General features: G+C 29.2%; 1 protein-coding gene across 1 annotated transcript; it reads left to right on the plus strand.

Moving 5' to 3' along the window:
- The first annotated feature begins 1,229 nt into the window (after nucleotides 1-1,229).
- On the plus strand, nucleotides 1,230-3,397 carry LOC129883238 (S-adenosyl-L-methionine:benzoic acid/salicylic acid carboxyl methyltransferase 3-like). Its single transcript, XM_055957858.1, has 4 exons — nucleotides 1,230-1,367; nucleotides 1,890-2,294; nucleotides 2,394-2,648; nucleotides 2,748-3,397. The coding sequence occupies exons 1-4, from the start codon at nucleotides 1,293-1,295 to the stop codon at nucleotides 3,096-3,098; spliced, it is 1,086 nt and encodes a 361-aa protein (XP_055813833.1). The 5' UTR covers nucleotides 1,230-1,292; the 3' UTR covers nucleotides 3,099-3,397.
- The last annotated feature ends 14,572 nt before the right edge of the window (nucleotides 3,398-17,969 follow it).

The raw sequence follows: 17,969 nt of genomic DNA on the forward strand, positions 1-17,969 counted from the left end.
TAGGAAGTCTTACACTTGGCACTAAGGTTGGCAGAGTCACAATTACCAAGTCTCACGAGGTCAATGTTTTATACTAATCAAGAGTCGGAGTTTTAACGTTGTTAATCAATGCAACTGGTCGGTATATTCTTAAATTGCGGATCAAGTTAAAATAAGATAAATAAATTAAAATAAAAAATATTATTTTAATTGTATTTTTGTCATATATACTATGTATTTAGGGGATGAATTTTTTTCAATACTGTATATGATTTTAATATAACAACATAGATTTCTAATTTGTTTGTCTCAGTTGTTTTTAAATAAAATTTGTTTTTCTTTGATATACGATATTTATTGTGGTGCTTCATTAGTTTGAACTGCGTTTGGAAAAAGTCATATTTTAAGAATAAAACGTTTTTTTATCAAAAATAATTTTATTCTCCATGCAAGTTTTGATAAGTCAAATGATTGGTTACGCATTAAAACACGTCTCCAATTATAACGAATCGTTACTTACGAATAAGTCGTACGAAAATAATTACGAGCACCTTTTTAATGCATTACACAAGATCCATAACACATGTCACATAGAGAGTGTATGACGTTTAGGATGTGTGAAGGAAAACGCTAAAAACATTTTCTAAAAAAAGAAAAAGTAGATTTTTGTTTAAGAAAAAAATTGTGTGCATTATATAAGCAAAAAATATTATTCTAAAAATATTTGTATATAATTGAGATAACTATTATGAGAGGTGAGCGTGGGGTAGTGGTGTGAGGGTGGTTGGAATGGGGCTACAGAAGCAGGGGCGGACCTAAGTGGGTGTAAAGGGGTTCACTCGAACCCTCTCGACAAAAAAATATACTATATATAGGGTAGATTTTTTATATTTTTGTACATATACTAATTTTGAATCACCTAAATAAAAGAAGAAAAATAACCAATGATATTAGATTGTGCAACTTGAGCCGTGAATACTATTCCCAATTTGCAGGCTCAATTCCTGCCCCTTCAATGAAAATTCTATTATACACAAGTGACCGAGCACGTTTGGAAGACGGGGAAGACACAATTTGAGGGGCAGCACACCCAGCCAACAAGTTAAGCAAAGTTTTGTTTTGGACCACTTATTTATGCATTGAGCCATCTATGTCAGGGACAATATTGGAAGTTCAATATATTAATGTACAAACTACACTAGCATCCTCCTATAAATAGGTGATACATTATTTAGATTTTACACCAAGCAACCAGTGATATATATCACACATTAAAAAAAATCAAGAGGGGAAAAAAGAATTAAAAAGCAGAAATGAAGGTTGTTGAAGTTCTTCACATGAATGGAGGAAATGGAGATATTAGTTATGCAAACAATTCTTTGGTTCAGGTAACATAAATATAATTATTCGTTGAATGGAATAATTACTCAACTAACGATGTAAATCTTTTTTACATCATATTATCTATCACTATATAGAACTTACATTCTTATATATTTTGAGCAGTTACTTGTAGTGTATGTTGTTTGAATCGTACCCATTCTCATGAACGGATTCACGTGAACTCAATAATTTTTGTTCAATCTTTATTATATAACATTTAGTAAACCTAGTTATTAGAGATAAGTGTCAAAAATACACTTACATTATTCTTTTTTTTAAAGTTTCATACATAAACTGTCTTTAAGGCCGTACATACACATGTTGGGTCCTCAAAAAATGCATAACTTTTGAAGAACTAGAAAAAACAAAATGATATTCTTTAAGACTCTGAGTAACCTAACTGTAATTATCTTTTAGATAACGTGATAGTATTTTTTTTAAAAACTACTCTTATTAATATGTGAATTTACATAGTTCCTTATAATATTTAGAAATTAATGTTGTGATATTTATTGTTTTATGAACAGAGAAAGGTGATTCTGATGACAAAACCAATAACAGATGAAGCCATAAGTGATCTCTACTGTAGTCATTTCCCAGAAACCTTATGCATTGCTGATTTGGGTTGTTCTTCTGGAGCGAACACTTTCTTAGTGGTATCAGAGTTTGTTAAAATCATCGAAAAAGAAAGAAAAAAACACAATCTTCAATCACCAGAGTTTTATTTTCGTTTCAATGATCTTCCTGGCAATGATTTTAACGCGATTTTTCAGTCATTGGGAGAATTTGAACAAAATTTGAGAAAACAAATTGGAGAAGAACTTGGTCCATGTTTTTTTAGTGGAGTGCCTGGTTCATTTTATACTAGACTTTTCCCTTCAAAAAGTTTGCATTTTGTTCACTCCTCCTATAGTCTCATGTGGCTATCTCAAGTAAGTTCATTTTATACTTATTAATTAAGTTATTATACAAATTAAATTATTATATCTTCTACTAATTATTTATTTTTTTATTTGCCTATAATATATCAGGTTCCTAATTTAATTGAAAAGAACAAGGGGAATATTTACATGGCAAATACAAGTCCACCAAGTGTTATAAAAGCATATTACAAGCAATTTGAAAAAGATTTTTCAATTTTTCTGAAATATCGTTCTGAAGAATTGATGAAAGGTGGAAAAATGGTATTAACATTTTTAGGAAGAGAAAATGAAGATCCTTCTAGCAAAGAATGTTGTTATATTTGGGAGCTTTTATCCATGGCTCTTAATGAATTGGTTTTAGAGGTAAACTTTTCAATTATCAAGTTAAGTTGACATATAATCCAATATAATCGATTAATGAATTGTACTTATAATGTAAAAATTCTTTATGAATTAATGCAGGGATTGATAGAAGAAGAGAAAGTGGATTCATTTAACATCCCTCAATATACACCATCACAAGCAGAAGTGAAGTACATAGTTGATAAAGAAGGTTCATTCACTATTAATAGATTGGAAACTACAAGAGTCCATTGGAATAATGCTTCTAATAATAATGAGAATATTAATAATGATGGTTACAATGTGTCAAGGTGTATGAGAGCTGTGGCTGAGCCTTTGCTTGTGAGCCAATTTAGTCCAAAATTGATGGATTTAGTCTTTCAAAAATACGAAGAGATTGTTTCCCAGTGCATGGCTAAAGAGAAAACCGAGTTTATAAATGTTACTGTCTCCTTGACCAAGAAAAAATAAGTGACATATGGTTATAGACGAATTCACAGCAAGTTCAGTGAATTTGCAAAGTCAATTTTATTAAATTTTGAATTTGTCGCAATTTGATGCATGGCAACCGGGTTCCTTTTCTTTTTCTTTCTTTTTTAAGCATGTCATGTGTGTGGTCGAGGTGATAATTTTATGTAGTTATTGTCTAATGTATTTAAGGTGCTTTTAGATGTCTATCTAATAAATCTTGTACCCAAGGGAATGTATCCTAGTGTCTTTGTTATTCATGATCAATAGAAAAAATGGTGCTTGTGTTGTTTTTATTGAAAGCATTAACCATATTTAATTCACGTATAAAAACTGAAGTCTTTTTTTATCGAGATATAAGTTTGTTTGATATCAAGGAGTCAATGTTGAGATCTTTAAAATTCTAAAAAAAAAAAAAAAACTCTAAAAATAATCAACATTACTTATCTTTCGTCATTATCTTTTAACAATTTTTTGCAAAAACTAAACATGAAAAAATAATTTTACTTATTTAAAGTCCTAATTATTAACACTTAAGAACTCCTAAATTTTATAAGAGTCTTGTTTTTCGATTAATTTTTCTTTTTCTACTAAATTAATAAAACTAAAAAAAAATAATTGGTTATAACTACTAAATTGATGTCGTAATACGCTTATATCTAGCTTCGACATAAAGCATCCCTCGTATTAATAAATTTGCGAGTCCGTGGGTTAATTAATTATCAAATTTTATAAGGAAAGATTTCTATAAGACAAACTATTAATTTTATTCTGAATTCACTGTTTGATGACAACCAATTTCCTTTTTTTTTTCTTCCTTTTTTAGCATTTCATATGTGTGTGGTCGAGATGCTAATTTTATGTAGTTATTGTCTAGTGTATTAAAGGTACTTGTAGATATGTCTGGCTAATAAATCTTGTACGAAAGGGGATATATTTCTCTGTTATTCATGATGAATGGAAAAACTGGTGATGGTGTATTAAAGATTTTTTTCATGTGTATTTATTTATATTTTAAGTTTTCTTAACAAAAATTTTTATTTAGCGGTAATAATATAATTATTGTTATATTATATAATAGCGACAATAATAAATATAAATATTTATAACTATATATAAATATCGCTAAAGACTTTTACGAGATTGAATACAATGACATTAACTTAATTATTCTTAAATATTTATGTGGCAATAAATATTGCAGTTAAATATAAATCCGTATTTATTTTTTGTAGCGTATATTTCTCTCTCTCTTACGTCAATATGACACAATATTTTAGAAAAGTAGGGATTTCTCCTTTTTCAATAATTTTGGGGATACTGTGGACTCTTTTCCATACTTGAACTTTTAGCATGATACATGTTGGTAAAAAGCAATATTGAAAACATGTCACATAATAAAGGGGAACAGTAAATGTGGATCGCTTCGTTTGCATATTAAATTATTTTGAGTTTATAGTTTTTAAAATTATAATTCTTAGACTAGCTAATTTATCTCATCTGGAAGGTTGAATAAGTAAATTTTAAGTTAGATAGGATAAGGTAAGATATCTAATATTAGTTTGAAATAAAATTTATGTTGTGTTTGATTAACGGTGTGAATTAAATTTATCTTGTTAATCAAACACAATATAAACATTATTCTAAATTTAATTCGGAGATATCTCACTTTATTTCACTTACCAAACAACAATTCGAAAGATGTTAGAAACATTTCAGCTACCTACTGCCTCTGTTTCAAAATACTTATCATATTTTGATCATTATTTTAAGACGTATTTTCCCACCATATTAATATGATAAGAAATATAACTTATAATATTTTTTATAGCTTTTAAATATTTCAATTTTAATTTTAAAATATTAAATTAATCAAAACCATTAATTATATCATTATTTTAATATTAGTTCTTTTCTTTAGGCGGAGTGATCCTCTGAATCCTATGATGCAAAGTTCAAAACTCAATAAATAAATAATCTGCTTTTATTTATTTCTATTTAAATATCAAATTTGTTATTCATATCAAGATTCGAATGAGTAAAGTATGCCTAATTAACTTACATATTTTGTATTGCACTCTTACCAACAACAACGTAGACTAGAGGGGCTAAAGGGTGGAAGAGAGTTCATATGAAATTCATTAATTTGATCGCTGAAATATCACATTATAAATAACTAGGTCAATTTTTTTTTATGTTATATAGTAAATAATGAACCATTTTGGTGAAAAGATCATCATGTCTCCATCAATGCTCATCATTAGAGGAATATTATGAATCCACTTCAAACTATGACACTTGAAAATATGTACTTAAAATTTGAAATTTATAAATTTAAAAGGTGTCTTTAATTATAATTTTCCATCCCTACAAGTCCTTATTTTGATAAGTGTTTCAAATAAACTAATTTCATTCACAAGTAATAAATTTTTATTTCAAGTAAAATTCATGTTCGTCGAGTACTTTTTTTTCCAAATATTTTCGTTAACTTTAACCAATTATTATTCAAATTAAGGCTTTCAAGTAACCAATCTTAAAAGACTTCCTCCACCATTTTTTTTTTGTTTCTCCCTCTCATTATTCAATATCTCCACTGAAACTCGATTAAATTTGGATTCACTATTGCAAGATTCATTTCTCAAGGCAATAATTTTAACATTTTATATTGATTCCTATAATCCCCTATAGTCTGATATCTATTATCATTTATTACCTTCATTATTTTCTGTACTTTGATTGCCCTATCTTACTTTTCTATAGCGCTTTGAACTCCGTATTCCTATTCTTATATGACTTCTTTCTTATTTGCTATTACTGAGCCGAGGATCTCTCGGAAACAGTCGTCCTACCTTGGTAGGAGTCAGGTCTGTGTACACTATACCCTCCCCAGACCCCACGGTGTGAAATTTCACTGGATCATTGTTGTTGTTGTTGTTGTTGTATATTGATCCCTCATTCTTCGATATATACAGTGAAACTCGATTAAATTCGAATTCATATATTGCAAAGGCTCACTTCTCGAAACGATAATTTCAACATCCCATGTTCCTCCTCCACTTGGTTCAATGTGATATTACTGCAGAAGCAATATGGTTTGTATTGTTCAGTTTTTTCTCCTTTTATAGTGCTATAATTCGTCACATATTCAAAATGTTAGCAATAATATTGAAACGACTATGTATTATATTATTTTAAGTTTCAAAAGAGATATGACGTATCATCATTGTACTTCTTTTCCTTTCTTTGTAAGGTACCTTATATATATATATTTTATTTTTATTATTATTATTATTATTATTTTATTTTAAGTGTCAATATTGTGATCAATATGTCTAGAAAGAATTAAAGCGACTCCACCTACTTGAAATGCGCATCAAATCATCACTCTCCCGTCTCAATTTATTTATCATAAAATTTTAAAATAAATTAAATAATTTTTTTATTTTAATTATTTTTAATAGTAATTATTTTTGAATATTACAAATACCTTAAAATGACACAGTATAAATAAAGCAAATATTCAATAAAGAGATATTATATCTTGAGACATAAATAAAAATAAAATAATCTAAAAAAACTCCTAATTAATATTTTCTTAATGCGTTAAAAAGAAAAATATGATAAATAGTTTGAGATGAAAATTGTATTATTGGTGGTCCAGCCCTTACTGTTTAATCAATATTTGGAATGAAATGTCGCATAAAGTACAATTTTATGTTGGGATTGGATCGGAATTGAGCACAGTAAGATGAATATACTTCTGATTAAAGTGAGATATGTTTTTAAAGTTGGCACTAGTGGATGTCCCACTACTCACTAGGCAAATTTTTTTTTGGCTATAAATATAGTAAGTTTTAAAGAGTGAGATATTGTAACATACAGATATTTTTTCTCTTATTTTGTTAAGTTAATGTATTTTATAATACGTTATCAGCACGAATCTCTCATTTTCTTCAGACAAATTAACTTCTATATCAGGTATATCTATTGAAGAAATTTTATTTTAGTTGTCTTTGTTATTTCTAAATTAATTTCTATATCAGTTGTCATCGTGTCAAATTTATCAAAACTTGAGTTTGTGGCACTTGACATTTCCGGAAAAAATTATTTATTATGGATCCTTAATGCTGAAATTCACCTTGACTCTAAAGATCATGGTGATACTATTAAACTAGAAAATAAAGCATCAAGCCAAGATAAAGCAAAGGTCATGATTTTTCTCCGTCATCATATTCATGAAATATTAAAAACTGAATATTTAACTGTGAAAGATCCACTTGAATTATAGACTAATTTGAACGATTGATATCACCACCTAAAACTTACGGTGTTACCAAAAGTCCGATATAACTGGATACACCTTCGATTTCAAGATTTTAAAAGTGTGACAGAGTATAATTCTGCTATCCACGAGGTAAGTTCCATGTTAAAATTATGTGGAGATACTATTACTGATGATGACTTACTTGAGAAAACTCTTTCCACTTTTCACGCTTTAAAGGTGTTGCTACAACAACAATATCGTGAAAAAAAATTTAAAAAGTATTCTGAATTAATTACGTGCCTACTTGTAGCTGAGAAAAATAATATTTTGCTGATAAAAAATTATGAAGCCCGTCCCACTGGCTCTACTCTATTACCTGAAGGGAATTTTGTAGCAGCAAATAATCAGTTTGAATCATGACAAAATAATTAACGCGGTCACGGCGGTGGCCGTGATCTTGGACGCGGAAGAGGACGTGGAAGAAAACAAAACAATTATCGTCATCACGATGGAAATAAACATGAGAACAATAAAGTTCCTTAAAATAATTCTTCCACAGGTAAATCCAATATTTGCCACCGGTGTGGTATGAAGGGTCATTGAGCACGTGAATGTCGTACGCCCGATCATTTTATGAAACTTTATCAAGCCTCTCTCAAAAGAAGAGATAATAATGTACAGGCACACTTGAATTTTCGGAATGATGATAATGAAGCAACTCCCTCAAATAAATATGAAAATATTGAGGCGAATCTTGCTTATAAAGATGATTCTTTCGAAGATCTTCCAAATATTACTCATTTGGAAGCTGAAGATTTTATGAATGTTGACTGAAGAATTGATCATCTAACTGGGGATAAAAATAGTTATTATTTTTTTATTATGTTGATATTATGTTATCCTTCGTAAAATGTTTGTTAAGACAGTACAATTTCTTAAAGTTTCTTATGTTATTAGTTTTTCACGTTCTTATAATGTATCTTTTTGTTTATGAAGAATATGGAAATACCCTAGTCATCAATTGGATCCAAAAACAATTATAATGATATATGTCTTATTGATATTACCACAACACACGTTATTTTAAAAGATAAGAAATATTTCTCTTATTTGATTATGAAAGAAGCTAATGGTAATACAATATCTGGTAGTACAAGATTAATTGAAGGATCCGGAAAAGCTAAAGTTGTACTTGTCGGAGAAACAAATTTAACAATTAATGAAGCATTTTATTCTAGTAAGTCTCAAAGAAACTTATTAAGTTTCAAAGACATTCGTCAAAATGGTTATCATATTGAGACTACAAATGATGAAAAGAATGAATATATTTACATTACTACAATGACGTCGGGCAAAAAATTTATACTTGAAAAGTTACCCGCTTTTTCATTCGGCTTATACTTCACAAATATTAGCATGGTTGTGCTAACTTCACAAGTATTTGGTTTACTAACTCAAATGATTTTATTATTTGGCATAACTGGTTGGGCCATCCCGATTCTAATATGATGCGCAAAATAATTGAGAATTCACATGGACAATCTTTGAAGAACCAAAAGATTCTTCAATTTAAAGAATTCTCTTTTGCTGCATGTTCTCAAGGCAAATTGATTACTAGACCATCAATAATCAAAGTGGGAAATGAATCCCAACATTTCTGTAACGTATACAAGGTGATATATGTGATCTCATTCATCCATCACGTGGACCATTTAAATATTATATGATTTTAATAGATGCATTTATAAGATGGTCATATGTGTGTTTATTATCAACTCGTAATATGACATTTACGAGATTACTTGCTCAAATAATCAAGTTAAGAGCACAATTTTTAGATTATACAATAAAGACAATTCGTCTTGATAATGCTGGCAAGTTCACATCTCAAGCATTTAATAATTATTGTTTATCTACTGGGATAACAGTTGAACATCTGGTTGCTCATGTTCATACTCAAAATGGTCTAGCAGAATAATTGATTAAACGTCTCCAATTAATTGCTAGACCAATGCTTATGAGAACAAAACTTCTCATTTCATTATGGGGTCATGTTATTTTGCATGCAGCAAGTCTTGTACGGGTCAGACCCATAAGTTATCATAAAGTATCCCCATTACAATTGGCTTTCGGTCAGGAGCCGAATATTTTCCATCTTAGAATATTTGGATGTGCAATATATGTTCCAATTGCTCTACCACAACACACAAAAATGGGACCCCAAAAAAGATTGAGGATATATGTTGGGTATGAATCTCCTTCTATCATAAAATATTTGGAACCAATGACTTGAGATTTTATTTACCTCAAGATTTGTTGATTGTCATTTTGATGAATCAATATACCCAGCATTAGGAGGAGAAAATAAGCAGTTGAAAAAGAAAATAGATTGAAATGCATTATTACTATCTCATTTAGATCCTCGTACAAATAAATGTGAACTGCAAGTTCTAAAGATAATTCATTTGCAAAATATTGCAAATCAACTGTCAGATGCGTTCACTGACCTATCAAGAGTTATTAAATCTCATATTCCAGTTGCTAATGCTTTAATTCGAGTTAATGTACCAGTAGGACAATTAATTAATGCAAATGAGTTTAAACCACATTTAAAATATGATAGATTGATCGGTTCCAAAAATAAAAATCCTCGAAAAAAAAGAGAGCAAACAATCAAGATGGTCATGATATGAAAGAACCTGCTCAAGAAGAGCGAGGAGACATAACAATTGATAAAACCTTCGAAGAGGTTAAGGCACATGAAAATGATACAGAAATTTCAATAAATTATGTTTCATCAGAAAAAATATGGAATCGAAATAATGTAATTGTCGACAATAGTTTTTCTTATAATGTTGTTATTGAAATAATGCAACAAAATAGGGTTCTTGAACCAAAATCTGTCGAAGAGTGTAGACAAAGGAATGATTGGCTGAAATGGAATGATACAATTCGAGTTGAATTAGCTTCGCTTGAAAAACGTAAATTTTTTGGACAGATAGTCTGAACACCTGAAGGTATAAAATCAGTGGGGTACAAATGAGTTTTTATGCGAAAAAGAAATGAGAAAAATGAAGTCGTAAGATATAAAATACGATTTGTGGCACAAAGATTTTCGCAAAGATCCGACATTGATTATATAGAAATATATTCTCCTATGGTGGATGCAATCACTTTCAGATATCTTATAAATCCGGCAGTTCATGAAAAACTTGGCATGCATCTGATGGATGTCGTTACAACCTATTTTATGGTTCTCTAGATAATGATATTTTTATGAAAATTCTGAAGAATTTAAAATACCTGAAATATATAAAGATTCTCGGAAAACTTGTTCAATAAAACTTCAAAAATCTTTATATGAGTTAAAACAATCAGGGCGAATGTGATGAAATCTTCTTAGCGAATATTTGCTAAAAGAAGGATATAAAAATGATCCAATTTGCCCTTGTGTCTTTATGAAAAGGTCTGGATCTGAATTTGTCATAATAGCCATATATGTTGATGATTTAAACATCATCGAAACTCCTGAATAACTTTCAAAGTCAGTAAAATGTCTAAAAAAAGAATTCGAAATGAAATACCTCGGAAAGATAAAATTTTGTCTTGGTCTACAAATTGAATATTTTGCAAATGAGATATTTGTCCATCAATCAACATATACAAAAAATATTTTAAGGAGATTTTACATGGATAAAACACACCCACTGAGTACCCCAATGCTTGTGAGATCTCTTACTATTAATAAAGATTCATTTCGACCTCATGAAAATGATGAAAAGCTTGTAGGTGCTGAAATATCATATCTTAGTGCAATTAGTGCATTAATGTATCTTGCCAATAATTCTAGACCAGATATAGCTTTCTCAGTAAACTTGTTAGCGAGATTTGGTTCTTCCTCGACGCGAAGATAATAGAATGGAATTAAGCATATATTCAGATACCTCTGAGGGACCACAGATATGAGATTGTTTTACACAAATAAATTCACGTCAGAATTGATTGGTTATGCAGATGCAGGATATTTGTCTGATCTCCATAAAGGTCAATCGCGGACTAGCTACTTATTTACATGTGGTGGTACAGCTATATCATGACGTTTAACAAAGTAAACTATGGTTGTCATTTCTTTAAATCATTCAGAAATAATAGTCATTCATGAAGCAAGTAGAGAACGCGTTTGGTTAAGATTAATAACTCAACACATTCAAGAAATATTGGCCTTTCATTGATAAGAGATACTCCAACAATATTGTATGAAGACAATGCTGCATGTATAGCTCAATTAAAGGGAGGATACATCAAAGGAGACAGAACAAAACATATTTTACCAAAATTCTTTTTTACTCAGGAACTTTAACAGAAAGGTGAAATAGATGTTCAACAAGTTCGTTCAAGTGATAATTTAGCAGACATGTTCACCAAGGCATTGCCAACTTCAACATTTGAGAAATTGAGATACAAGATTGGAATGCGTCATTTTCGAGATATTAGATGATGTCTTCATTAGGGGGAGTATAATACACGCTGCACTCTTTTTTCCTTAGTCTAGGTTTTGTCCTACAGAGTTTTTCTAACAAGGTTTTTAATGAGGCAGAAATCAAGGTGTATTACCAGATGTGTGTACTCTTTTTCCTTCATTAGGCTTTTTTCCACTGTGTTTTTCTAGTAAGGTGTTAACGAGGTACAACATCTATGAGTATTCACGATAACTATGTATATTATTTCTTGTAAAGTTTTTTTTATTACACGTGGACATCCAAGGGGGAGTGTTTTGAAAGTTGGCACTAGTGGATGTCCCACTAGGCAACTTGCCTATCAAATTGTCATCTTTTTGTGGCTATAAATATAGCCAAGCTCTCAAGAGTGAGATACTGCAACCTACAAACGTTTTCTCTCCTCTGTTCTCCTTTCTTTTCTTTTACTCTCTCCTTCTTATTTTATTAAGTTAGTGTATTTTATAACAAGATAGATCTTCTTCTCATAATTTAACCTCAAAAGTTAAACGTTAACTCATAATAAGGTGGAAATTATCTTAAACCATATAAAGAGGCACACAATATCCCTATCTCCATGGATGCGAGACTCTATCTACAGCGAGACTCAATATGCCCAACCCCCTCTTCTACTACATGTCTGACGGATATTTAAAGTGTTGACAATATAAAATGGGAGTAAAACACGGATAAATAAAAAAATGGGATGGGCTTTGAATGAATTTCTTAATCATGAAAAAATGACCTTAATTAATTTAATCTAAAAAATTAATTAAAATTAACGTGAGAAATATTGAAGATCATATAAAGCGAAACATGATACCTATCCCCCTTCATGCAGGAATCGACGTGCAATATGGATATGAAATATAAAATATGCAATTAATAGTATGATACATTTTTTGTGATGAAGAAAATATTCATAGTTAATTATAATTAGCTAGATGTGAAAAAGTGAAATTACATATACATGTGATTATTTGATGGAGGATACTATACTTTTAATTTTGTGTGTTTGCATTGGTTAAAAAAAAAGGGTATTTTACTTAAATTTCCTAGTGAAAAAGCCCAATTATAATTTATCCCGATTTTTTTGATAATTACCCGAATTTCCTCTTTTTTTTTCAAATTTCTGATACATGCGAATGTCGTTAATACATCGCGATTTGATACATAAGTCCTTTTCATGATAAATCGCTAGTTGATACAAACTAAACATTGTAATATCAATAAAACTTATAATCAGTTTAAAACACCTAATATATCATGAACGCAACAAAAATAGCAGTAAAACATAAGTTTTACTGATACATTTTGTGTTTGATTTGTATCAACTAGCGATGTATCGAAAAAGACTTATGTATCAAATTGCGATGTATCAGCATCATTCATATGTATCAGAAGAGAGATTTTTTATACTTTTACAAATGGTAGAGAATAATTGAAAATATGGGAATATAAGGTGTGTAATTTAATAATTTTTCCAAAAAAAAAAACAAGTACATTTGTATATATTGAAATCTATAATATAATTATCTTTAACTTGTGATGATGTGTTCTTAATTATATATATACCGACTATTTTTACTTTAAGCAATTGAATGGATACAATTTAGATTATTTCTTCTAAACCATGACTTCCAATAAAATTCATTGCCACACTACGTATGTCTATTTGAAACTTAGGACATATTTATTAAAGAATGTAGTTTGAGAGTGTAGTTTAAGGCCTCTCGCAACAAGATTACTTATCGTTGCTTCTCCTTCTTCATACCTTTGTGTTTTGACGTTAGATTTTTCAAGGTCTGATTTTGAAAATCGATGTTGTATTTTGCCTAGTCTAACTACATATTCGAAAGTTTGAACTTTCAAATTCAGACAAACGGCTTGAATTTGAACTTCTTTCGAATTTCAAACTCTTCATACTTAAGGAATGAAACTAGGCGTTGAGAAAGCTCGAGTTCAAATATGATAGTCCAAAAAATTTCAATTTCAGATGCGTGACTTTAACTTCATATCCGTATCTTTGAAGTTAATTTTGAAATGGCTAAACTTAAAAATCTTTTGTAAATGTTGGTTATTTTCGAAATAGAGACTAATTAAATGGGAATTTGTGTAGTCCCACCCTATTATATTGTCTATAAACTCTTGTTCATGGGCCTTTTATACCCATCTTAAAAGGTACTCCCTGGTTGGGTTGGAAGGTTATATGGGCTTGGGCCAAATACTATGTTGAACACATTGGGCCGAGGGTCCATATCTCTGGCCTTTTATACGATAAGATGAAGAATGTTTAGAGAAAATTATGAAAAGTGACCATTCGGCCCTTTGCTTTATAGCAAAATTAGCCTATTTTTAAAATTACAGAAATTAGCCGACTTGCTATTTCTTCTTTTCAATTTCACCATTAATGGCTCCTCCTCCTTGTTTTCTTCTTTTGCATTTTTTTCTTTCTTTTTTAAAAAAATTCGACATACCGCAAACGTGAATCGTTTCAATCGATTTATATGTCAAAAGATTTAAAATATCAAGAGGATTTCATATCTATATTTTGGGACTGTTAGTAGTGATTTTGAGCTGATCGAGATTGAATAGTCAGTGTATACTTCACGTATACTCAATGTATATTTCATGTATAGTTGAGCTATATTCAGTTTTTTGATTTGTATCATAATGTATAGTCAGTGTATAACTCATGTATAGACAAGCTAGATTGTTTAGTCAATGTATATTTTCTATAACTTTTGACAAGCTATGTTATATTATTTTACTAAAAGATTAAAATTTATATTTGTCCTTGTACTTTCACAAGTTACAAATAAGTTATATTTGTCCTGAGTTATTTTTATAAGTATATATTATACTTTTCATTCAATTTTAGAGCTATATTTGCCTTTTACTCTAAAAAAAGGGTTATATTTATCCCTATTGCATCAAATCTCTGTCTCACCTTAATTTTCATATGCAACATCTACGTGCCACCCTTTTTTCAATTAAATATATTAATACATTTAAACTTTTTTTTTATCCATTTATCTAAAAAGTTAAAACCCAAAACCTTTATTATTCATTCATGATGGATGCGATTTTACCACTCAAATTTTCGTAAAAATTAAAACCTATTTTCTATTATTGCAATAGGATAATATATAGTTATTCCAATAATTTGGTCCAATTAAATCATATAATATGTTACTCACAACAGGCTCATGATATCTCGTCTAAATTTACTCTCTCTTTCTTTCCCATAATAATATTTACATTCATAAAATAAACTATTAACACATTTTATAGTATTCTTCAAAGAATTACACAACACCATGATCTTTCCTCTTACCAATGTTATATTTTTCTCTATTATTGTATGCTTAATAATCCAAACAGTAACATGTCTAATCACATGTATCTTTCCCATAAACATTAAATTAATCTCACTAAAATGTCCTTTATATATGCATATATTATTTTAAATTGTTTTGTCTCTTTGTGTTCTAATAAGTTGATGATGCATAAACCGTGTTGTCGTTTTTTGTTTACATCCACTGAATCATGTTATATTATTAATATTACGTACGATATACTTAGTTAACTTTAGGTGCCAACTTTTCAGACCATTATGTCGGCAGAAAAGGGTAATTAACTAGTTTGACTAAACAAAATAATGACCATCATGTGATATGATTATTATTAATTAATTCTTTTGTGTAAAGGAAAATTAGCACTTTTAGTTCCTCGAAATGTCGATAAATTTTATTTAATTAAATGTTAAGGGGAGACAATTTAAATTGTAATTAGTGTCTATTAATTAATTGAGTACGACGTAATCTGTTACTCACATTAAATTATTCAAATGAATATTATCAACCCCCAAATATAAAGATCAAAATCATAACTCATCAATAATTGAGGATCAAAATGATATTATCCCTTGTGTAAACATTATGCTTTTGTTACCTTCTTTGACTTTTTATTTTTTTGGTAAAAAAAACATTATTTAATTTACAACGTAAGCTAATTAATTAACTACTAATTATTAAAGAACAGGGAGTAGTTACCTGCTTACGTTGTTGTCATATACTAAAAAACTCAAATTGTTCTCTGTCTAAAGTTTAGGGTCAAAAGTTTGAATTGTCGTCTTCATGTTTTACTATTTTAACATTTTGCTTTAAAGGTGCATTTGGCATGAAAGAATATCGCATAGGGTAAAAATATATAAGATAAGTGGTTAAATTAATTAAAGATACATCGAAGGTTAAAAGTGTAATAATTAAACATCAAAGAAAGTAAGTACGTAAAATTCAATCCAATAGAGTAAAATTGGATCAAAGTTCAAGCACTTGAAGGAAGACAACAAGCGTTACATAAGACAAAGTCAAATGTTATTCTTTTGCAATTAAATGTCATTTAGTTACTCATTCAATATGTTTTATTCACGAAGAATTCACACTTCATCATGTTATATGCGCTCCTCAAATCAATCTTCATCAAATATTTATCAAACTTATTTTACTTTTAAAATTATGAATTTGAATTTCAATATTTGCTAAAATGTTACTAGTACGAAAAATCTCAAACTCAATCAATTCCGTGATAAAAATATGCTATATTCATCTTTATATTCACATGCATTGTTATCACTAAATCATATCAACATACACAAATATAAATATTTATACATTTCAATTTATTACTTTTTGGCATTCCGGTGCACTAAAGCTCCCGCTATGCGCAGGGTTCAAGGAAGAGTCCGACCATAAGAGTCTATTGTACACCGCCTTACATTGCATTAATTTATTACTTAATCATAATATGTTAAAATAATTTTAATTTAAATATCAAATAGAGATTTATTAGTAATCTACCTCGTTGGCTTATTTGTAGTCACTATCCTGATTTCATAATTAAATTCTCTGCCTTCCCATGCAGTCGTGGATCAACTCCTCTTCACCCATTCATTCTACCAACCATATCCTATAAAACATATATATATATATATATATATATATATATATATATATATATATATATATATATATATATAATAGTACAATAATAACAATAAATTCATTATAAATTTATTAAAATTTGAAGAGGATAGTTTATACGTGCAAACTTTAGTTTTATTTTGTGATGAAATAAAGATCGTTTTCGACAGTTTCTCAATTATAGAGTGATGAAAAAGAAATGTAACAATAAACATTATCTTATTAGAATATTATACGGAAGGAGTAAAACGATTATATTATACTAATTCAAACGGCCAAAATAGAAACTTGATAAGGTGCCGTTTGGTCTTAAGTTTCCAAATATTCTTGTCAAGTTATTCTTGAGAGAAACTTTGGTGAAGTTTCATTATGCGTTTGATCACAAATTTTTTCAAGTTTTGGTGAAATTTCAAAAAATATTATTTTGTACCTGTAAGTTTTAAAAATTATTAAAAATACCCATAAGTTTGTGTTATCATTTTATAATGAACATATTTTGTTAAAATAAACCTTATAACATAATTGATAACAATCAACAATAACAAAATAACAATATAGGCAAGAGTAATACATTAATCGAATTAAAAATAAATTATTCTTTTTTCTCAATCTTGTCACTCAAACTATTCTTTTTCAAATGAAATAATAACAAACTATTCTTTTATAAAATCTTCTCACATTCTACGAACAATCTCTTTCCGGTAAGCTTTCATTTCTAGATCAAATGACCGAGAAGACGAAGTAATATTGTTACTCTGAGTCGATTATTCATCATTTTATCAACGATCATATTATCACTTTCATATTCAGTGAATATTCTATCACTACTTTGATTTCATGCAAAAAATTATGTAATACGGCACAAACAACTACTATTTTCACCTGCATGTCTAAGTCATAGTTGTTCATGCCTTGTCGTAGTATTCTAAATCTACTTTTCTACGCACCAAATGTTCTTTCAATTACATTACGCAAAAAGACATGCCTGATCTATAGTTAAATAGCTTTTTGCCATTCTTAGACTCTCTTTCGCTTCCACTGTAGTCTTGCAAATGACATCTCACTCTTTTAATAGAAATACAGTTGTTGGCTCATTGAAAGAAGTTTCATTAAAGAGGGTCGGTAGACA

Source organism: Solanum dulcamara, chromosome 3, assembly GCF_947179165.1.
Source record: "Solanum dulcamara chromosome 3, daSolDulc1.2, whole genome shotgun sequence".
NCBI classification, from domain to species: Eukaryota; Viridiplantae; Streptophyta; class Magnoliopsida; order Solanales; family Solanaceae; genus Solanum; species Solanum dulcamara.

Excerpts from the sequence above, each read along its gene's own strand:
- LOC129883238 (XM_055957858.1), top strand. The coding sequence starts at position 1,293 with ATGAAGGTTGTTGAAGTTCTTCACATGAATGGAGGAAATGGAGATATT. Across the intron at positions 1,368-1,889 it reads CAAACAATTCTTTGGTTCAG|AGAAAGGTGATTCTGATGAC; the intron begins GTAACATAAATA and ends TTTTATGAACAG. Across the intron at positions 2,295-2,393 it reads GTCTCATGTGGCTATCTCAA|GTTCCTAATTTAATTGAAAA; the intron begins GTAAGTTCATTT and ends ATAATATATCAG.